Consider the following 23,574-nt stretch of genomic DNA (forward strand, 5'->3'; position numbering starts at 1 on the left):
ATGTCATATAGTTATTACTAGGACACAAAATGCCACTACTTTTAAACAAAAAAATCTAGGGCTTAACAAGCTCTGGAAACCCATCTATGACATATATTTGTATGCCTGATATCATCATACAGTGTGATGTCATGATATGTGTGTGATACCATGGCATCATGGTTATATGGATAGGACAGCATGTTAACATTAGCAGGATCTCATCAGGCTCTGTGGAGAACCAGTCTCATCTGTTGATTCAGGAATACTAAATGACTCCAAGGCCTTCTTAGATCAGGAATAATTTAAAGCAGTCCATTGAGTTTGCAGGGAATTTACAAGTGACACGCACTTCAAAGGAACCTAAACAAACCCTATGGCATTTATGTTAAAGCTAAGGCCAGCACTCTGACACTTTCAGAAGCAAAAGTCAGTTGCTCAAGTTCAATTTTGGGTGTCTGATACTGAAATGGCCTTGTTTTAAAAAAGAGTTTCAAACCAAATGCCCCAAACTCAAAACTTTTCAAATTGTGCATTTAAAACCACAGGGTTTTTTTTTTTTTTTTTTTATCCTACATGCTCCAACCTGCAGAAGCAGGAAGATGTTGCTCTTTAAGGGCTTTCACAGGAGAGCAAAAGATGAATCTTTCCTGATTCAACTCCAGTTAAATTGAGAAACTGTTATTTCATAACTGTATCCTCACAGGAATGGATGCTTTTGTTCCTCTTCAAGATTCTTTGTCTCCTGGCCAGGTGCAGTCTGGGTCTGGCAGGAACTGGAGGTGATGTGAATCCTTTACGACTTTTCAGTGGGCTGGGTACACCTCACTCTTCCCAGGACAGGTCCTAGACATCGAATGACAGTGGCTGGAATTAATGTTTCCCACAACAAGGAAACAAGAGATTAGGCTCCAGGAACAGGGTTCTGGAGGGTACCTTTCCTGCTCACTTGGACCAGAGGGATGGACAACAGTGTATGTCCAGGACATCACGCTTTTAAAGAACAAGCCATGGCACCAAAGGGTACATGTTTTGCTTGTGTGTGAGGCAACATACCTGTGTTCAATGAGGGAGAGGGAAGCTAGGTTATCTACAATGGAGGTGGGTGCTATTTGGCAGGAACATGGACTATCCCCAACAGGTCTGCCTGGCACCTCTCCCCCAGGAGATGGATATGTCAGTGTGTGGAGAGAAGACTGGCCCTTCTGTCTGGTGCCCGTCCTCATGAGCGGTGTGAGGAAGCAGGGACAAAACAAAACCTCTGCCTTTGGGCAGTCTTGTCCTTATAATTCATCTGTTCTCGAGCTCTCCCCGTTCTTCCAGAAAGGGACAGGACTAAGCAGGAGCCTGATGCCATGACAGCTGACCAGGTTGCTACGGCGCTGATGGCCAGGCTGCCGTGGGAGTGATGGTGAGGCTGGCCTGGGGGGGATATCCTAGGCAGCTTAGAGGGTGATGGCCAAGCCCTTGTGGGTCTGCCAGCTGCTGCCGTGAGCATGGTGGTGGGGATGCTGCCTCGGCTGCCGCGGGGCTGACGGCTGCTGCCATGTGTTGCTGTCAGGGATGCTGTGGAGGTGGCGGTGGACGCTCCCTGGGCTGTCGCGGGGCCGACGCCGAAGCCGGTGTTGTGCTGAGAGCCGCGCAGCTGCCGGCTCGGCTGCTCCTGGGGCGAAGCCTGCGCCACTGTGGGGGTGACGGCGAGCGGAGCACGGAGGAGCCGAGCGAGCGCACTTCAGGCCGGAGTTGCTGGGGGCCGGGCGGGGACACTGAGCCGGCCCCTCCGCCGCCACCTGCCCGCGCCCCGCCCCGGTCTCACGGCGGCGGCGGGGGTGTCGCTACCGGGGGTGTCGCTACCGGGGGCGCGCGGGCGGAGGAGGAGGAGGAGGCGGGAGGAGGAAAGCGGCAGCGGCAGCTCTCGGGAGGAGCCTGTCCACCGTGAGACAGCATATTCAGCCGGCGGCGGCGGTCCTGCGGCAGCGGCGGGCAGCAAGGCTCGGCTCGGCACGGCACGGCAGCGCGCAGCTACTGGCAGCAGCCCCGCAGTCAGCGGGGCATCCCTGTGCTCCCCCGGCGGCGAGGGTTCGGTGAGGGCTGCAAGGCGCCGGGAGCCGCTCCGCATCTCCCGGGCGCCGGCGGAGGTGAGGCACCCGCGGGGCGGCGGGGCCGGGACGTGGCGGGGCCGTACGGGAGGGGCGAGTGGGGGCTGCCCTTGGGGCCCGGCGGCGGAGGAGCGGGGCGGGAGTCGCTCCGCGGGATGCGCAGCGGCCGCGGAGCCTGGTGCGGCCGCCGGAGGCGCTCCCCGGGCGGCGGCCCGGCCGGGTGAGGGGGCATCCCGGCTGGCCGAGCGGGCATCCCGGCTGGCCGAGCGGGCATCCCGGCCGGCCGAGCGGGCATCCCTGGCTGCCCACGGGAGCCGGCCGGCCCTCGCCGGCGTGTGCTCTGGCGGCCGAGCGCCTCCTCTGCGGGAGGGCTGCGGTGAGCGAGCCCCGCCGGCCTCGGCACCTGCTCCGGTCCCTGGGGCGCCTCTCGGCCCCGGCTGCGAGCGGCGGCCGCAGGCTCCCGGCTGGTGCCTGAGCGCCGAACAGCTTAAAGCAAAAGGGAGTGGTAAAAGTTTTTCATCTGTAATTTTTCGCACAACGTGGGCGGTAGGGGGTTTACTCAGGTCCAGGACGGCAGCAGACAGTGAATACGTCTTTCCCCCTTCTTAAGGTAATTCTCTAAAAGGGTGAGAGAAGGAGGGAGTCAGCCAGAGGCCTTTTTTTACTGGTAAACCAGTGAAATAGATTTTCAAAAAGATATTACTACAGTTACATCATCCAGGGAATTCCCCATGGTCAGCAGAGAACATAAGGCCCCAGATTTCCTAGACAAAGCCCCCATTTTATGGACTGGAACAAAGTTTGTGTTTCTGTCCATACTGCCATTGACAGAAAGTACAGATTTGAGCTATAAATGCATGTAACATAAGAATTCTTGGCAGATCAAGCAATCTAGCCTGCTGATGTAGAGAGCCTGAGATGGAAGGACCTGACATGAAGTTGGCATGTGACTCTGGCACTTGCACCTGGAAATTTATCCTGACATACAGGGTTTTGTCAGTGCTTCGCTTCTGCATGAGGGCTTTAAATTCCATTGGAAATTGCACTAAATATCATGAAGCATGGGACTGCAAAACCTGTTTCAGAATGGAAATCCCAGGTCTAAGGACTGCCTGTTTCCAGATAGATGGTGTTATCAGAGTAAATCGGGGAATTTAATTTCTGTTACTACCAATGTGCTTTGTTAAAGTGCCTCAGTTGTTCTTGCTAAGTTAAGGGGGAAGAGTTACATGGGACTGCTGTTACATTGCAGTTACATTGCTATTCTGATTTTTTTAAGCTTCTTTTTTTTTGTTTTTATTTTCATTTGAGATGGCATCTCTAGTAACATTCTCCATATTTAGTGAAGGCAGATAAAATTCCTTTCATAATTTCTCTGCAGCATTTTTCTGCAAGAATGCGTCTCTTCAACACAAACCTTGAGGCTGCATCCAGGTCTTCTTCCCATGGGAATGCTCACTCTGACACTCATCCTGTGCTTTATATTCTTTTCCCAAAATCATCCATTTTTAGTCCATTAAAATTCAAAATGTCTTATCCCTTCTGTACCTTCTTTGTGAACGGACTGTTTTGAAAACTGGGACGTCATCATTTTCCTTGATAAGTGAGACTACTGAGGGCCAGGTATATGGAGATCCAAAAGGTGATTTAGAGTTGGATTGGCTAGATGTCTCTCAGTTCTTAGCACCTCTGCCTCAAATTAATCTACCGTAAAAATGCACTAACTGTAATGCTGCCTTATCCACAGTTAAGGAGAGGAATCTGAAGAGTAGCAATATACCACACCTTACACATGCCGCAATTATGGGAAGTTTGGAAAACTGACTACTCAAAAAATAGTCAGGGGAATATTCTTTTGTACCCTGCAGATCTTAAATTAAGAAGCTGACCTTCCAGCTCTTTCTATAGAAGGAAGGGCAGTGAGCTGCCCTCCTTTGTGATGCCTTTCAGTGGCTATTTTTTTCATTATTGAAATGTGTTTGTTTTCCAGTGTATTTTTCCAACTTCAGGTTTCTGGTTCCTGTTATGCCTCCTGTAGATAAAAGCTTTAGCTTGCTTTAGCAGCCAGCTTCAGTGTAGGTACTCTAAATGATGCAACAAGAACTTACCTGTCTTATTTTCAAATAAATTAATAGAGTCAGTCCCTTGGTCTCCTTTTCTTTTGTGAGACCGATTTCAAAAAGCATTCCTTGCTGCCCTCTGTTTTCCAGCCTGCAAGAAGAGAGGGGCAATACTAGAGAGAGCTGGTTGCTCTGTCTAACAGGCTCTATTAGAGGTACAACCATTGCAGGATATTGGACAGTGATGTGAAATGGGCTGGAAGGGAAAAAGATAAGGGATTGAAATAGAAAAAACATAAGGGTATAGAAAGGCAGTATTGTCTTTGAAAGCTTCATTTACTCCTGGTGGTGAATCAGTTCATCCTGTGATATCTTTCAGCTCCTCAAACTTAACTTCATACAGAGATTTTAAACATATTTGTAGTCATTCTCTAGGACTACTCAGGCGTATTAACCACTGCTATGCCTCGAGTGCCCTGTTGAGCTCCTTTGGCTTGGTTTGACCAGCAGCAGAAGTAGTCATTAGGAATCTTTCAGAGTTACCAGCACCTACTACCAAAATGAGTTGCTGCTTGGAAGTGGTGGTGAGATGTTAACAGAATGATCCTCCTTGTCCTTTCCGTGGGCTTTAATTTTCCGAGCAGTTGGTGGGAAGTAACACTGTAATCCACACTGAGGTGCACAGGGTAATTCATACCTGCAGAGATACAGTCTCAGGCTTTCTGCAGCCATAGGCAGACATAATGACCTCTCAGTGCAATACTCATCTGATACTTAGAGATTTTTATTTTAAAAACCTTAAGTGAAACAAACCATAATGACTCTAGATGTAAACTATGCTTAAAAGGGACATTTTCCAGCCAAAATACTGATGGAATATGATGGCAAAATGCCCTTAGTACAGATGCAACTTGTGTTAGTCAAACTGTGCTTTTGCCAGTGCAGCTTTATTTCTGTTCATCAGAGCAACACAAGTCCTGCAGGTGAGTACACATTTACGTGTCCATATGGGTGCTTGCTTTTCAGATGAGAGCTCGAATGGTCTTCCTTCAGCTGTTTGTAAGCAGGCAGAAATGGTAATGCAGGAATGATACTGTTGAACAAAGAGACCCTGACTCAGTCTAAATCTCAGATCGATGCAATATGTCCTTTTGCTGCTTGGTAATAATCCATCTAAAAGTGTGCTAGCTCTTTTTAGTTAGAGATGACATTGGGCGCTGTTGTTCACTTGGCCATCTGCAAGCCTCAAAATAAGACTGTATACATGAGCTTGCTCCCCCAATAATGTTCATTTTAAGTGGCATTATCTTGCCAACTTTTCTGGGAAAATGGCTACTTCCAGGCAGATGGCAGGAGCTCCAGGAAGCTGTGAAGCAGACTAATGTGTGAGCCACTAGATACAAGACACCTCTGATAGTCTGTGACAGGTGATGTACCAACTCCTCCTGAGCTTAAAACTATACCTCTTCTTTTCTTACTGTGTTTCTTCAGCAATTTATGTTGTAACTTTTGGGGCAAAAGCATTCTGATGAGTATCTGGGAGTGCAATGCAGCATGGAGAAGGCACGGAACAGGAGTGATGGTTTCTTGAAGCCTTTTGTAGGCAGCACACTGTAACTCCATGCTCAAGCTTAAGGACAGAGGTCTCAGCCCTATCTCTGCTGACAGTAATGGGAGTTTCTGACTTCTCTGGTGGTGAACTGAGCCTATAGAGGATGGCAGAAGTCAGTTGCTCTTGTTGTTTGAAAGCCATGGTACTTCTCCAAATGCCATTGAAGGAAGTGAGAGTTTTGCACGGACTTAACCGAGTTTGTATCAGTCCTTTTCTAACTGCTGCATTGACCTGTGTGCAGATATCTGTGTTACCTGATGAATAATAGCTGCTTAGATGTCTCCTGTGATTCTTGGCTCTTAATCTTAGAGTAAAAGTACATGTTTTATATTGAACACTGCTGCCATGCATGTGAGTCAGCTGATCTGGAGAGACAAGTTATGTCAGCCTGAGGAACAGACCTCCTGGGAGCCCTTCTGGAGCAATGCAGTTCCCCCCTGTGTGTTCCCCATGTGCTTGCTGACTATCCCTGTTTGGTCCTAGAATAATTAATCAATAATTTCACTAAAGGGGAAGACTCGTTTATTGCAACTCAGCAAAAAACAATCACAGAAGGAATCTTTTAAGGACCTAACTTTTTGTTTACAGTGATATCTTTTCTTCACATTTCCTTTCCCTCTTGCTATCATTCTTTGAGACTTACCTTTTCTCTTTTCCTCAGTATTTGTCTTAACATCATATTCCCCGCTTGCTGGCCTTCCCTTCCCCTCCCCTTTGTTTTTTCTCCGTAGCAGAGAAATTATATTAATTCTGTGTTCTTTTCTTCCTCCATCTGTGATATGGTACAAATAATTCCAAATCCTGCTCCTCAGTTATTAATTTTTCACTTCAGCCCAGCAGAAAGATGCAGTGTGCTTTGTGTTCGAACAACAGAGAGTTATAGTAAGGCAAAGACACAAAAACTGCCTAGTATGATTAGATATAAATAAGTAAAACAGAGGATATATTTCTTATCTATTTATATCACTTTATATCAGCCTATATTTTCAGGCTGAATTTGAAAGAAAAAGCTATGCGATGCTAGCAGTGAAACTATGCTGTGTTAGTACTGAAAGTTAATCACTGTAGGTCTCAGACCACATGCAGGGTAAATATGGATTTCTCTTGCCTTAAACTATTCACCTCTTCTGTTTTGTATCCATTAAAACAGATCTTAGCTTTTAAAGGGCATAGACAGCCGTATTAAATCCTTACTATTCAAGGCATGCTCTTGTTTCGTGTTTTGCACATTAGGCCACCACTATTAGGATCAGAGTGGTTACCAGGTCACTTGGTAATTGGGGCAAAGACATTTCAAATGATTGCTATTATATATTTCCAGAAATTAAAATATTTAATAAAGCAGGGTTACAGGGAAACAAACAAACAAACCAACCAACAAACCAACCCAGACTATTTCTGATGTTTTCTAATATTTGAATCTGTCTGTTCTAGTTTAAAGACTGTTACACTGACCACTGAGCTTTTAAAAGAGTTTCTTCTCAAATTCTCACAGCACAAACTTGGAGGACTAACTAAACTCATGTGACTTATTTTATAATATGTTTATCTTCTCTTTAAGTAATATAAAGGATTTGATTTTCGTTAATCTCACTATTCAAAGTCACATGAGGTTTTTTCTTTCATCAGTTTGTTTCTAGTTACATTTTGAGCAATTGCTGAAGCAGAAGGTGGTTTGTATCATAATTCTGATTTATTTCAGATCTTAGCTTGCCCCTAAATGAATTAATTCTTTGTCCTTTTTTGCTCAAACTGCTCATAGAGCTTTGTCACACGCTTACAGCACTTTGTTACAGGCTATCAACTTTTGCCAGTCTTCATTACCTAGGAATACAAATTACTTCTGCAAAAACCAGAGAAGAGACAGTTCAGGTTATAGGTGCTTATGACTGTAAACTGTGTGGTGTGGTGTGGTGTATTAAACATTGAATGGCTTAAAAATCTATAACCTTTTGGAATGAAACAAGAAATTTGACCTAAATCATACCCCCTAGTGTGCAGTTAGCTATTCATGTACATAATCTGCTGCATTTGGCAAAGCCTGTGAATGTTGTATTCTTGCCTTTCACTATCTCCACAGTAGTAATGATAATACAACAAAAATTGTGCTGATGGGATAGGAGGGTATTGTACTGGAGACAAAATAAAAAAAACAGTGATGCCATTCTCTCTTTGTTCTGAAAGAGCCCGTGGGAAAACTGTCCCTTTATTTCCCACAATATTTTCTTTTTCACAGAAAGCTGAATAGCAAGAAAATGCAGGAAAGCCTAGTTTCTCAGCCTTTAAGGACCTCTGGAAATATTTTAAAAACACCTTGTGCAAATTCAGTTTTTTGTCTGATAATTACAAATTACAGAGCCTTAGGATTTTTCCGATATGTTTAAAGCATAGAACTCAAAGGATGATAGTAAATTATATTCTTTATTATGGGCTAATATAGAAAAACCACTGTGTTTCAGCCATACTACTGGTGCTGTCCACATCTTTTACAGCAGCTTTTGTATACATAACACTTACTGGATTTTACTGTTTATTTATCAGTGACTATGGGGAGAGGCCAGTAAAAAACTCTAGACTTCCACATGGACAAACATGTGACTCTTTTTGAACAAAATTATAATAAAATGCAGCAGTAATATTATTTAATGCTAATATTGATTTTGAAGTCTTTAAATGGAGATCATGCCTTCTCATTGTTCATTCAGTAAGGTTTAATTAAGTTTAATTTTTCCCTGGAAAGTTTCTGATCTCACTAAACTGAATAATGAATTAGGAATAAGTGTGATTAAATTTGTTTGCCTCCCATTTCTTGTGTTATTTTGCTTGAGGTACTATGTATGTATATATATATATATATATATAAATGTTATGTATGTATGTATTTGTATATATATATGTATATGTATGTGTATGTATGCCGGTAAGACTGCTGTGCTTTCTCATATCATATAATGTCTACTTTTGCTAAAGGATTAACTTAAGCTATTACTCAATTACTCCTGTGTTTTCTCTTCTGACGCTGCAATGATCTGTAGAGATTTTAAACTATGTTCTGTTTTTAATCCTCAAGACTGCCTGTTGGAATCAGTTTAGCAGTTTGATGTGGCTGAAAACCAGACATAGATAATTTCTGATTGCCTTGTGGACCTTCAGTGGTCCAGTGTTTTGACAGCCACCAGTAAACGTTGATACATTTTCCAAAACTCTATATTGTGTTCCCCATTTGAAGAGAACTGGTGGTCTCTAATGAATGTCTTGGTCTCAAATTCTGGAGCCAAGGTCCTGGTGTACTGGACCATGCACTAAGGCTTGCTTCTGGAGGTGTCCTGCAGTGTGTTCTGGGGATGTGATTGCCTCACTGTTTAGGATGGAGACTTGTTTGCTTTTGCTCTCAGTCAGCCCATTTACAGATCTCCTTCTCAGTGGTAGCCTGGGCATTTGAGAGATATCTGTGTGCATGGGAGAAAAGAGGTCATGTGCAGCCAGCCTTGCCTTTGCAGGAGGCTGTGCTCAAAGTGCAGAGCATGTCTACATCTTAAATCTGGGAGGCATACTTGAAATCCCCAAACTGGAAGTTCTTATGGTGCCTGGGAAGCTCAGCTGCATCTAAAGAGACAAAATGGTGTGGAAACAGGAACTAAAATTTCTGTCCTCAAAAATCAGCTTGGCTCTCACCTAGCTCCTGAAGAACAGGCAGTCTCTAAAAACTCACTTTTTTTTGCTATTTTTGCCCTTTTCTAATATGTTCTTACCCTTGAGTCCCCAGACTCAACAGCCAGGGTTTTTGCTCTGTCTCTCTGAGGCTGCTCCATCTAGTTCACATTCCTCAAGCCCATCTGCCAGACTGTGCGCTCCATGCCGAGCTGCAGCTGTCAGCATCTGCTGCTGGTTTTAATGGGACTCACCTAAAGGAGTCTCAGGTAATTTTTACTTTTGCTTAAAGAGATATATGCCTTCATCTGTGCTCTTACCAGCAACCTATATGTCTTCTGCAGTAAGTTCCTTTCCAGTCTTTCCCACTGAAGCTGCTTCACATAAGTCTAAAGTATTAAAGTTTCTTTGGGTGCAGCAGAGCATATGGGAGAAAGAGAAAGGACTCTTCAGCACCTTGCTTCAAATGCTCAGGATGAAAGAGGAGTCTTTGGCTCCAGATACTAAATACAGCATTGTATTGTAAACTAAACAGTCACTGTGGATAATATAAACTAACCCTGAAACAAAGACTAGAACCCAGGGGCCTCTGTTAGGGATTAATGCTCGCTCTCTTGCATCTGCTTCTTCTGGTCCAATGAATCTTTGCAGAAAAGAAATTAATAGAAAATAGCTTCAATGATTAAGAATGCAATCTCCATTCCTCCAGTCCTTCTCACTCATTAGCCAACAGTCACCCTAAGAATGTGGCTTTCAGTCTTCTCAAGATAAAAAAAGTCCAACCATCCCCCCCCCCCCAAAAAAAAAAAACCCCAAACCACAAACAAACAAACCCCAAAACAGATTTCTCCTATTTGGGTGGAACACTTTAACCACAGAAAAGATAAATGGGTAACATAGATTTCTTGATTCTTAGTCCTCTTTTGTATTTAAATTCTTTGTGTAGGTCCTTTAAATTATGCTGTTAGACATCTACATATATCCTCTTGCCTTGCTATCTGGACATACCTTTTTTCTCTTCTGTCAATCAGCAGAGATATTTGGCCAAGGCAGGGTTCTGAGCATTCATCTTGTTTTATTAGTACTGCCAGATAAGCCCTGGGAAGTACAGAGGGGATGGTAGTGTTGTTTATTCTAGTTTTTGAGAACTTTCTGTATATTTCTTACAGCCAGGGCTCTTCTCTGCTTTCTAAATCTTTAGCTGTCTTGACTTCAGAGCTGAAATCAATGTGTAGTATTTTTAACCTAGTTATGTCCTTACAGACATCAGCAGCAAAGCAAAGCATATTTTGTTATAAGAAAGAAACGGTATCTGGGTAAGTCTTCCAGCAAAACCTGTGTGATGGCAGCATAGCTTGTTCTTTGATGTCTCTCTGGCAGTTGTCATAACTGGGTTAAGAAGCAGACAGTAGAGCATGCATTTTTCATGTTTGGGTAAATGGCTTTAAGTATCACTTTGCTGGCCATATACCACTAAGGTTATCTCAGGAGGAGGGTGGAAAAGTCAGAGGGGTCAGTTTTACCCCCTATATGGAATGAAAGTACACGTTTTAATGGCTGAAATATTTTCAAGATGGAGAAAATGAGTATTTGTTGCACTTCAGGAGAGACTAGCAGACATCCTGAAGCAAAATTCTATGTTAACTTTTAGTAAATCATTAAATTTACTCCTGGGAGGCACTTTGGTACCATTATGATGGACAAGATATTTTGTATAGGTTTTGAAGAAGTGGTCATACCAATGATAGCAGAAGATATCATTGACATCTGATCACTGTGTAAGAAACACATACAAAAGAAATTGAAATCAAAGACATGAAATACAAGGCTCTTACTTTTCTAGATAAGTGACCTTGCAGCTTGAGGTTTAGATTGTTACCTCTGTCACATCATTCATCTCTAAAATCTTACAAATTTACAGCTTGCATTTGGTTGTCTTTTAATGTCAGAAAACACCTTTAAATTATCTTCCTAGGTCACAGAATCATAGAATGTCTGGACTTGAAAGGGACCTTTGAGATCATCTAATTCAAAGCCCCCTTCGGTGGATAGAGACACCTTTCACTCAGAGCTCCATCCAACCTGGCATTTAAACACTTCCAGGGATGATGCATCCACAGCTTCTCTGGGCAACCTGTTCCAGTGTCTCACCACCCTCAAAGTAGAAGGTTTTTTCCTAATAGCCAATCTAAACCTACTCTTTTTCCGTTTGAATCTCTTTCCCTTTGTCCTGTCACTTCATGCTGTTATAAAAAGTCTCTCTCTCTTGTAGGCTCCTTTAAGGTACTGGAAAACTGCAGGTAGGTCACTCCAAAAGCTACTCTTTTCCAGGCAGAACAAATCCAAATCTCTCAGCCTTTCCTCAAAGGAGATGTGCTCCATTTCGGTAATCAGCTCGGTGGCCTCCTCTGGACTCCCTCTAACAGGTCCACGTTCCGTCCTGTGCTGGGATCCCAGAGCTGGATGCAGCACTGCAGATGGGGTCTCACTGGAGTGCAGCAGAGGGGCAGAATCCCCTCCCTCACCGTGCTGCCCATGCTGCTTTTGGTCCAGCCCAGGAAATATTTGACTTTCTGGGCTGTGAGTGCACATTGCTGGGTCACATCCAGCCTCTCATCTACCAGCACCCCCAAATCCTTCTCAGAAGAGCTGCTCTTGATCCATTCATCCTGCAATTCCTCTCTGGAGCAAGCTGAGAAATTCACAGAAAATAACGCAGTGCAATGAGAATGACCAGTTAATGTTTGGGGAATGTAGAGTCGCAAAATTTTGAATTTTGGTATGTCCATTCCCAGCCATATACAGAGCCACATATGGAGTCCTGGGTGGTATTGCACCCAAACAGTAAACATGTTAGATTGCAGAAGCTGATAGAGAGGGCAGTGACCAAGAATGCTTAGGAATCTTCTATTCTACAAGATCTAAATGTTGTCGAGCATGCAAGTAGTTGCTCTGTTAAAAATGTCTGCTCTTTCTAACTGGGGCACAATTCCTCAGTTAAATCCCCGGGAAGGACATATCAGTATTGACTGCTGCATCATTGAGGACCATCTCACAGCAGCACATCTGAGATCATTGTGCAGTTATAACTGTGCTCTCTATGCTTATTGAGAGAAAATACAAGATATTTGAAAAGACCTATTTAAAACTCAGGGGTTTTTGTGGTGATACAAGCAGTTGGTTCTGTGGAACTCAATATAAAGGGAGCATATTTGGTGCAAGATGTGCAACGTTTTGCTAGAGTGATACATTAGTATGAGTGCTTGAGTTCATTCTGCTCCTTGCTGGAAGGTTCTGTTTTTCTTGCTCATCTCCAGCAAGTTGTTTCCAGCAGCTTCTTCCCTTCAACCTTGATGGCTCTTCCATGGCATCAGATTTGTTGAAATGGAAAAGATCACAGTAAATTTCAGACAATAAATGGGCATGAAAGAAAGGGATGACAAGAAGGTGTTGCTTCGTTGACACTGCTCCTGGTGCTGGAAGAGTGGGCAGTAGTAGAGTTCTGCTCACATACTGCTTTGTGGGGACCCTGCAATTCTGCTGAAACTAAGTTAATTTTGTAGTAGGACCATTATAAAGAACAAGAGTGAAAAGATTAAATGGTAATAGATTGTAAGGGATGTGTAACTGAGCACTTGTGGGTACATGTTTTATACCCTGTCAGCATCAAAATAAATAGGCTAGAGATGTGCTGACCTGTTGCATAGCAACCAGGAGGAAGCACAGAACCAAATCTCTGTGTGCTTGCGATTTGTAAACCTTAACAGAACAAAGTACAAGACCTTTGCCCATCTACTAGGAATGTTCAAAAGCTGAAGGATAAAAAATGTTACATTCCCTGAAATGTAACACTTGACAACCATTTTTATTTATAGATAAATACACAGATGCAGTGTAAAAAGCCTGACTATTTTGCCTCAAGGTTATGTAGAAAAAATACTTAGCCTCTCCAGTTTTACTTGGTGTTTTCCTAAATTCATCACACACAGGATTCCTTTAAATACTGCAAATGTTGAGTTTTTGCAGCTGCAAATATTTGCTCATTGTTGTGATTTGGTAAACACTGATATGCCCATTTAGCAAAATTATTCATATTATTCGACTGAAGTCAAGTACAAATTCTGATGCATGATGAAAAGAGGCACTCATGTTTATTTAAAAATTGCTGGTGAGATGCTTCTAGACCCTCTTGCCTGTTTGAAGTGTGTTTCAGACATTATTTTCAAATGAATGCGATGTATTGGGATGCATTTATACTAGGCTAGCAACTCCCTCTAGTTTCTTGCAGACCAAAGATGTTTATCTGCTTTGTACAGTTTCATACTTTGCATGCACACTTTACAATTGTGGAAGTCATAGGTAAATCTCTTGGGATTTTTTTTTCATTGTAAAAATGTATAATATTCCTAACTGTAAGAAAGATGCTAATTTGTACCTAGTAGAGATAAATATGTACATTATAGAAATGAATAACTTTTTTTCGAGTGGAACACTGCAAATGTCAGAGTTTCAATAGTAATAGTACTCCCATTCTATAAACCCATTCTTTTAAGCCAAAACCACTGAGGAATATATTTTATTCTGCAAAATTCTTTGCATTTCACATGAAATTTTGCAGTTTTGGACTCAAGTAACTGGCTATTTATGAAGGCATATGAATAATATATGTATAGCATCTCTAAATGCTAGATGGTGCCTATTATTTTAGAGAAGTAAAGTAATGAATCAATTATTTATAGTTAGTTATATAGGATGACTAATGCCATATGTATTTAATGAACCCCTTTGGTAATTGCAATGAAGATAACAACGAAAAGGGTAACACAGGAAGTCATAAACCAGGAAAGACCTCAAGGCTCATGAAGGGTAAAATTTCTACTCCTTTTGGAAAATTTCTTCTCTAGTGCAGCCAACTGAATGAAAAATGTGTAAAAATGCTGCAGACACCAAAAAGTAGTAAAATTTGAAAGATTTTTTAATGTGCTACCAGATTTGGAAACTTAGATTCCTTTTTGGATGAGCTTGGTGAAAGCATGCAGGCAAAATGCTATTCCAGCAAATACAAAGAACAGGCTTGAAGAGAAGGGAGATCTTACATACTGTTTACTTCTTCTACTTAAAAAGTGCAATGTTGTAATTGTCTTTTTATTTTATTTGATATTCACTGGACATTTGGGCTTATTTTTTCCTATATTTAGTTCAACCCATGTACATGCCTTGCCACTCTCTGCACCTGTTCTTCTGTTTTAGTACTCTAACAAGTATCAACTTATTAGTACTGAAATTCAAGTAAAACCCTTTTTGATACCTGTGACCGTTTCTGCTGTTTTCATATAAATGCTTTGAAAAAGTATCTGCTCAAATATTGTGATATTGACCTGACCTGACTGACCACTGATAAAGACCTTGTAGCTTATAAAGCTGAAGTAAAACTGGTTTGCATCTGTAAAAGTACTTGCATGGCTTTTAGTCCAGTTGAGGATAAAATGCTGTTGCTTGCATGTTTATATTCTTACTGCTACAACAAATGAAATGGCTGTGAGATGTTACTACCTATGGGATGAGCTTAGTGGAGTAGTTTGGCATATATTGTGTACAGAAGAGAAATTTATGCAATCAATATTGTTTTAAGATTAATGTAAATTGTTTTTCAAATATCTTGTTTCATACAGTGACAAGCTAAAAGAAATTGCTGGGAGCATTTTAAGGACAGGATTCTTCTTACCCTGTCTGAGACATTTACCGTGGAGATTTCTAGAACTTAATATAGGTGACCCAGAGCCCTTTATCATCATTAAAGAGGAATTGGTGACTTTGGGACATGCTTAATCGTAGCTGCTTTTAAACAGCTGCTCTAGGAGAAGTGGAATCACATCCTAGGATACCTGGACTCTTTTGATTTTACCTGTACTAATGGTAGGGATAGCTCTGCCTGTACACTGTGAGCCTGCAGGATGCTTTGAGCTAAGCCAGTGGATGGTGAAGTCCCAGAAAGTCCCTGGAAGCCAGTGCTGCATGTGCACAGGCCTCGGTAGCTGCCATCATGCTGGGTCTGGTGTGTAAGTGGAATTAACTGCATTTCCAAGGCTAAGAGGGGACTCTGGGGCATGTTTAATGCACATGGGGAAAACTGACAACTTGAAATGGAGCACTCCATTTTGTTAAAAGGCATGCCTTGAGGAGCCAGCTCCTTTCTTCAGTATGTCAAAGGAAGGAGAACCTTCTCAGAGTATTGGGAGTTTAGGCAGGTGCTCTCTGTGCAAGGTCCTGACAACAAGAATCTGTGCTGGCATGTGTGGCAAGGTCTTCTGGAGTGGGAGGACTCTCTCTCCCCTTTTAAAACTATGACAATAAACTGGGCCAAACAAATAAAAATTGATCTAAGATCTAGGATTATGCATCTCCCTTGAAGAGAGGAGCCCCAGGCTGTTGCCCTGCTATGATAATTATTTCTACACTTACTCAGCATTCAGTGTGTTTGCTCCAGTGTGTTTCTTCTCCACACAGGGAATTTAATTGCTTCAGTACAAAATGTGCTCCTTAGTGATTCCCTCTGACCAGTGCCTTCTCTTATGCTGGAGATTAGGTTGTGCATAAGCCTTGGGCTGTCATTCTGCACCACAGAGAATGTTAAAAGTAAATCTCTTTTACTGTTTGCCTTTATCTCTCTTGGTGTGGCATGCCTTTTGGCACCCAGAATGGCTTTTATCAGAAATTTGCTCCCAGTAATGAACAGTGTTAACTCCATGGTTAGTGCCAAGTGGAGTGATCATGGTTAGTGCCAAGTGGAGTGATAAGTACATTTACCTCCTTGCTTGCTACCAGCTTGCTGGCGTCTGAGAAGGGTGGTTACATACCCTTGGTGTTCAATTTGTGCTAAAATTGTAAACAGCCAGTCTGCAGGTTGGTAAGCTGTCTGGGAGGCTCAGGCATGCCTATAATATATTCAGGATGAAAGTATATAGCTGAGCTCTAGCAACATTCTTTGAAGGAAATTTAATACATCGCCTTTGTTGTATGTAAGATCTATTTTGTTAAAAATAGAGCAAAGTTATAATAGGATTTGATCACTCTGGCTGGAGCTTTATAAAAAAGGGGCCAGGCACTAAACCATTGATGCTTAAATCAGGGGAAAAGCCAGTTAGCTTCCCCTGACATTAAGGGAATGAGTTTTTAGAAAGCCATTCATTGATATCTGACAAACAGCTTGAAAGGGATGCCAAACCCTCAGGGTTTCTGTCAGTAGCCTTAAAATGCATTTGCATATTTTTTGCATAGAAACGGGAGCTCTCCCTCAGTTGCCTAACTGCAGAACTAAAAGGATGCAAAAACTCTATCTAGTCCAAAGGGCTCTAAGGGGTAACTTCATAATCAGAATTCAAATGTGCAACAGATTAGGAAAATGACTTCAAATGGGATTTCAACCATATCTATGAGAGATACAGAAATCCTGAACAGATTGGTAGGCAGAACACTACCTGCACTGCCATTAAAATGCTTGCTTTTTTCTCTGGGCATTTCTCATGTGAAAAATAGCTCACTGATGTCAGCTGATCACAGAGAATAATGTTGTGTAAGGTGCTACTGCTTAGTTTTCTTGACATCAAATGCAATTTTTTTCTGACAGTTTTGATTTTCTCCAGTTTAAAGCAACACTGTTATGGATAGGATTGGAGTGATGGAGGAATAAAGAAATGGTGGTCCTCCACATGCAGCCAGTGTATCCAGTGGTCCTGTTGGTTGGCAGCTGGCCTTCCTAGCTATACCATTTGCTGGCAGCTGTTGTGGATTGAACCAGAATCCCTCACCCTTCTAAGGGTGTCTTGCCAGCGGGGGCAGCTCTGCTGAAGTGCAGAAGTGTAAGCTGGAGTTTGAGCTGCCCTGCTGCCTGTCCTTTTCATTAAATGGTTTCCTTGTCTGATTCCAAATGTTATTCTCTTCTTTCCTGTAAGGAATATGCTTCCAAAGACAACAAAGCATTTGGGGCTGAGATTGTGATTCATGTGCAAGGTAGTGTTTTGTTGGCAATATCCCCTATGTCACAGGCTAACTATGCTTTTATCATTTTGAGGAGGAAGCTGATGTCTGCAGTGAAATTCATGATAGGTGAAAGTACCATGTAATTTTTAGCAGATAATTTTCCTCCCTGGTCATCCACCCATCCAGGCAGTAATATGAGTAGAGTTCTCATTATACTAACGGAGAGTTGACATTCAAATTTCCCATGCATCAAGTGAACAATAGACTTCCATTGCGTGTACGTGGCACTGCCATTGATCTGATTGATTCTGAGTTGCAGCAGAGGATGTGGCCGGTGATGTGTGAACAGGAAAGGCACAGTTAACTCTTTTCATGAATGGCTGCATTAGTCAGAACTGTATTTGAAACAAATTCATAATAAGAAAATCAGTATTTATACAGTCAGATTACCTTTCATAATGATTATGATGTTAGAAAATCAGTAAATAATCTGTGACTTAAGTTCTGGATTTGTGCAACACTGGTGGAGTTTTAAAACTGTAGAAAAAGAATGGTATCGTATCTTCTTTAAAGATCTGGCTCTGTATCTATATAGTATGACTTTTTATTTCCTTACCCTTCATTTTCATGGCTCATGTACATCAGCATAGGCTGACAGAGTATTTGTGACAATGAGTATTTGTGGCTTCACATCACTATTCTAAAGAAAAGTGGGTTTAAATGGTGGAAGAGGTCTTTCAGTATTTCAGAAGAAATGTTTTTGCCAAGTTTCTGTGGTTGGCATCCAATCAGGAGTGTTAGGCAGGTCTCCTGCCTCTTGGAAAGATGATCTGAACACAAGACTGTTGGCAGAGCAATGCACTGCTTCGTTGAAGAGAAACTTTGGTTTGCTGGGTTGCCTGGGTTTGTGCCTTGTTTTGTGCAGCTTCTTCGGGGAATGGCCCAGCTTTCCCTGGGAAGAGTGGAGGAGATTCCTGGGCACAACAGCTCAGAGCTTGGTGAGAGTAAATGTGAGAAGGCTACTGAAACTGAGCTGGTGGTCTGTGTGGGACTGTTGGTTGAACAGGGCATCCCGCCTGGCAGCTGTGCAAAGCACCTGCAGAACCAAAAGCTCTCCCGTTTTCATTTTTTGCAAGTAAAATTATTACTTATCTAAGAAGTATGGGGCTGTTTGGGGCAGCTCTGATTGTGGTATTTGAAATCTATTTGTGGATCTGAGTTCTACAGTCTGGCAGAGCTGCTGAAGATCATGGAAATCAAAATACTTTAGCTTCACTTTGAAAGCATTAAAGCATTATTTTGAGCAGCAATAGGTTTGTTTCACAAAGGTAATTTTGTAGTAGAGGCAATCTGAAAATATATTCCACATTTGGTGATATTCTGGTCTAGTTTCTTGAAATGAAAATTGTGAGGAAAATATTCCACTTTCTATGATACCAATATGGTCCAAGGAGCAGTGTTTATATAGAAATATATTTGTTGCAATTTTAGAAGCCTTCCTTTTGATATAATGAACTTTTTTTTTCCCAGTAAATAGGATAATCATTCAATTTTCACCTTGATTTCCATATTTTTGTTTCCAGCAGAGTCAAAATGTCTGACAAAAGTGATTTAAAAGCAGAACTTGAGCGCAAAAAACAACGTTTGGCTCAGATAAGAGAAGAAAAGAAACGGAAGGAGGAAGAAAGGAAGAAAAAAGAGGTAAATTTTCAAAACCACCTTTTAGATAGCTCACACTTGCATGAGGGGCTTGCTGAGGTTTTGACATCTCAGTATTGTACGCCCCAAGGTATCTGTCATGTGGAATGAGATACTCAAACCCACATCAGACTAACCTTAAAATCAAAAAGCTTATTTTTCAGTCAAGAATGGTGGGGTGAGGGAATTGCTTTTAAAACCATGGCACTGTCAAATGACAACAGTTTAGACAACATGATGTGCATGTGTACGGAGAAAGAAAAATTGATTTGCCACATGCTTTTTCCTGGGCTCTCCTTCAATGGAAAGGGAGTGGAGAGTGGGGAAAGACAGAAAGAGGACTCACATTTTTTCAAGCCATTACAATCTAAATATGTATTTTTGTACTCTGAAGACTAGTTTGATTACTAGCTAAGGTAACAGATTTGCAATTATTCTCCAGTAAAGTAAAGCATAATTGCAGTTGCATTTTTCTCTTCTGGCATGGGTGCATCTTTCAGTTCTGTTAAAGTTTGATTGACATATTAGTTTATTTGTCCTTGACAATATCCATTAGGTTTATCATTAAGGGATTTGTACTTCTTTTTATTCAGTCACTTAGTGGAATAGAGGTGAGAATTGACAGGGAGTGGATATTCATTTTCATGCAAAGTCAGAGAAGCATTAAGTGATTATGCTTCCTTTCCTTCAAATGTCAACACTTACTATAGTTTAAAGCACCTGTTATCCTTTACTAATAACTGGTTTCCTTTTAAACTGACACTTTAATATTGTACATGAATTTCATGGAATTACCTTGGAAATGTGATGTGATCCAAGAAATCAGCATTCCAATTCTGGCTGTCTTTTTAATCGTTTTTCATTTGAGCCACATTTGTGCAGTTACAGCACACGCCCCAGTGAGGCTCCTGCCCTCACTGGGTGAGTCCTCCACAAGAAGATCTTTAAATGGTGACGCTTTCAGTGTTCATTACTAAAGAATTAGAGGGAAGAGGGCCAAGCTAATGGCTTGAGGGAGCTATTAGGTCCTTTCTGTTTGTCCCCTGACTCTGACTTCATGCCTTGTGGAGAAGTTGTGGTGGCTGAAACGTTCCATTGGCCCCAGGAGCCTTGTCTGAAGATAATGCTACAGTGCATAATTGTGTAAATGGGCTGCACTGTGCTGCCAGATGGCTCCTGGAGTGAAGGCTGACACTCACAAAGGTGCTTAGCCATTCATACTGGTGCAGGACAACTGCCTGCAGCCCTACATACTGTGAGATAGTTCATGGGAAGAGCTGAGCACAGGAATATGCCTGGGCCTTAACTATAAAATTGGTGTTTCTGGGCTGTGTCTGAACTGGAGAACATGGGGATGATTCTGAATTTCCAGGTTTTCTGTTGTGCCTGCACCAAAATCAACACCAGTCTGAGGAACTGTACAAGTCCTCTTTTCCAGCACTCTGGTTTCAGCAGAAAGGGCAGCCTCTTTGTGGATTTCTGGGTAATGCAGGTGCTCCTACTGTTTTTAGATGCCCACAGATCAGGGTGGAAGGCTAATGTATGGGAGCTCCGAGGAGGCAGAGATAGCTGAGCAGAGAGGGAAGGGTCCTGTGGACCTTTAGTGGGCCAAGGGCTGCCAGAGTCCTAGTTTAGAGATGTCACTTCTTTCTTTTGCACCTCTTGGATATTGAAGTTATTGAGAAAGTATTTCTTTTCCCAACAAGTGCTTGGGACCAAATGTAGGACCTTAAGTTACATCACTGAAATGCAGTGAAATTTTATTCTTAACCCTGAAGTAAGCAGGAAAGGGCGAGTTCTACTCAGGTTAATTATACTTGTTGTTCTACAGTCAGCTTTTATGTTAGTTGAATAAGTTGCAACCAACAAATGAGAAGCAGAAAATTTCCATCATTGACCTGTAAAAATTCTTGCAAATACCCTTGCAAAGACCAATTTTACCATCCATTTAGGAAAAAATAAATATACCTATGCATATATACATATTACTGATAGATGCATTATAAATTATCTAAGTTATAAATTACGTAAAAATATAAAAATTAGTTTCAAATTGTACCTAAGCAGTAGTGCATACAAATATTTCCGCACATATAATTGCTGGAGCTCATTATATGTGAAATAATTGCTACAGCTCATTACATATGAAATAAATTTTTCTATTTTCTTCTGGTTTAACTCAGGCTGATCTACAGCAGAAGAAGGAGCCAGCTCAGGAAGATTCTGACCTAGACCGTAAAAGAAGAGAGACAGAAGCTTTGTTACAGAGCATTGGTATATCCCCAGAACCACCTCTAGGTATTTAAGAGTACCACACTGTAAAGCATTCGGCTCTGCCACAACTAATGCTTTCTTTCTACTGAAGCATGCTTGGCTTTTTTGATTTTTGGCTGTATTAGTGAAGTGAACTCTTCTGTTTGAATGCCTGCCATACCATTCACATATACAAGCTCATGGCATTTTGAGTACTTGTCATCGGCAAAAACATCTGTTTCATTTCTTCAGGAATTTTTTATGAACATAATGCAGGTTGGTTTTGCATACCAGCAGTGATTTCTTTTCTGATGGATTGTTTTATCTTCTCATTCAAAAATACAAGTGCTGTACTTCATTAGCCCCAAGTTTTGTTTCAAAAATTCAAATTAAGCACTTGTAAGGAAGGAGGAGCATAGTCATGTGGGAACTCCCACTGAGTTTTTTCTAAAATTAAGCAAAACCAGAAAAGGAAAATAAAAAAAACAAACCTCAAATCACAAATAGAAAAGTGCTTATCAACAGACACTATTGTAGATTTTTGCTCTGGTTTCATGTGCTTGACCTCTTTTTGGTTTTGATATTTCAGTTCTAGAACCTGAATTCTTCAGTTAAAAAATACATACAACATCTGGATATGGGTTGCCTTGATCAAGAGCTGCCTCATTTATTGAATGGTCCTAAAGCAAGAAATTCCCTTCCCCTTCCCCTTCCCCTTCCCCTTCCCCTTTCCCTTTCCCTTCCCCGTCCCCTTTTTTCCTTTCTCCTTCTTCCCTTTTTTCATTTCCCCTTCTTCCATTTCCCTTCCCCTTCCCCTTCTCTTTCCCTTCTCAAGTTCAGGATCACTCCCACTGCTTTAGCTGAAATCTTGGCCTCTCTGGAGCTATCAAGACTTTTGATAAGTTCATTGTGATGAATCTAGGATTTTACCCCTAGTTATTCTTGCCAGTAGTATATAGAAGAAACATCAAATTGGACAAAATATGAACGTTTTAGTTTTGGAAAGCACCTTATAGATGCCTGGGTGCATATGCAAGTATGGATTCTGAATTGGAATTCGAATTAATTACTTGTATCAACCAACATTTATTGAGTAAAGCTACTATTTTTATAAGTTATGGTAGAATGACTGAAGCTTTTAGACACACTTCTCAGAAGAGTTGTCTGACAAGTAATGGTTATGTTATTTTTATGTATAATAAAGATGTTTTTAAAATTATATCATGATACAAACGTAAGTTCCAGGATAAAATCAGATATATTTTGAATGTATAACATTTAAAATACTCATTTATATATGAGTATGTATGTCCTTACCATTTTATTAACCAAACACATATATCCATGTTGAAAGTTATCAGTTTTTGTCTTAGATTTTTTTTTGTGTTTGATACTGTCAAAAGAACACATGCAAGTTCATATGCAAGATGATTCCTTTTAGTTCAAAATAGTATTTTGTTCTCTTTTGTTCCCTTTACATACACTCACAATTAATATACAAAGGAGGATTTAATTCCACCTTCAAACGATGCCAGTTCTCACTGTGAATATGGAACATGTAAACAACCAGACATACCTGTGACCTGCCAAAGGGCTGTCACGAAGATGAATTCACTTTCATGCTGCAGTCATTTCTGTGACAGTCTCTAGAGAGAATCTGCATTAAATGTTTGACCACATGGAAAATCCAAATCTCTTGACAGGTCTGTCATTATACGTTGTAAAGCATAACAAAGTATTTTAAAGTTTTACTCTGTTGAATCTATAAAAGGAAATGCACATGATTTAAACCAAATGGAAACTTTGCTTTTGCATTAAACCCTCTTTTTTGTGTTTTATTCAATGTGGCTGCTTTGAAGAATACTTGCTTTAAATCTTGACTGGAGCCATATCTTAATTTTTAATATTTTTTAGAAACCATTTTAAAAGAAATCAGGATATTTTTTACTCTTTTATTTATTATTTCTTTGCTGAAGAGCTTTAACTCGGGCTGACCTTGAGCTGTGAACTTCCTTTCCTGTTTCAGGAAACAAAACTGCCTTTGCATGAAATATGCTTCAAAAGCCCTGGCAAGGCAAAGAGAAAATCATTTCAAGAGCTTGGGCAAATAGTGTCTAAACCAAGGGAAACTTTTCCTTGAGTGTTGAAATCATGTCCCACCCAAAATGGAAATTTTTCTATGACCTACATTACTTATTAAGAAAATAATCACCAAGTAAACTGTGTATTCTCATCATCTTTG

The 23,574-nt window shown here is 41.3% G+C and overlaps 1 protein-coding gene across 7 annotated transcripts in view; it reads left to right on the forward strand.

Moving 5' to 3' along the window:
* The first annotated feature begins 1,875 nt into the window (after positions 1–1,875).
* The window catches only part of DYNC1I1 (dynein cytoplasmic 1 intermediate chain 1), a 186,267-nt gene continuing 164,568 nt past the window's right edge, over positions 1,876–23,574 (forward strand). For 2 of the 7 annotated variants that reach the window (XM_066317643.1, XM_066317678.1), the window contains exons 1-3: positions 1,876–2,117; positions 18,965–19,082; positions 21,263–21,377. In XM_066317643.1, the coding sequence (XP_066173740.1) occupies positions 18,975–19,082; positions 21,263–21,377 (223 nt within the window). In that variant the 5' untranslated portion in view covers positions 1,876–2,117; positions 18,965–18,974. Of the gene's footprint in view, positions 2,118–9,513; positions 9,671–18,964; positions 19,083–21,262; positions 21,378–23,574 lie in introns of those variants that run through there. The other 5 variants (XM_066317688.1, XM_066317698.1, XM_066317652.1 and 2 more) reach the window with 4 other exon arrangements.

The sequence above is a fragment of the Sylvia atricapilla genome, chromosome 1 (genome assembly GCF_009819655.1).
Source record: "Sylvia atricapilla isolate bSylAtr1 chromosome 1, bSylAtr1.pri, whole genome shotgun sequence".
Classification (NCBI taxonomy): Eukaryota; Metazoa; Chordata; class Aves; order Passeriformes; family Sylviidae; genus Sylvia; species Sylvia atricapilla.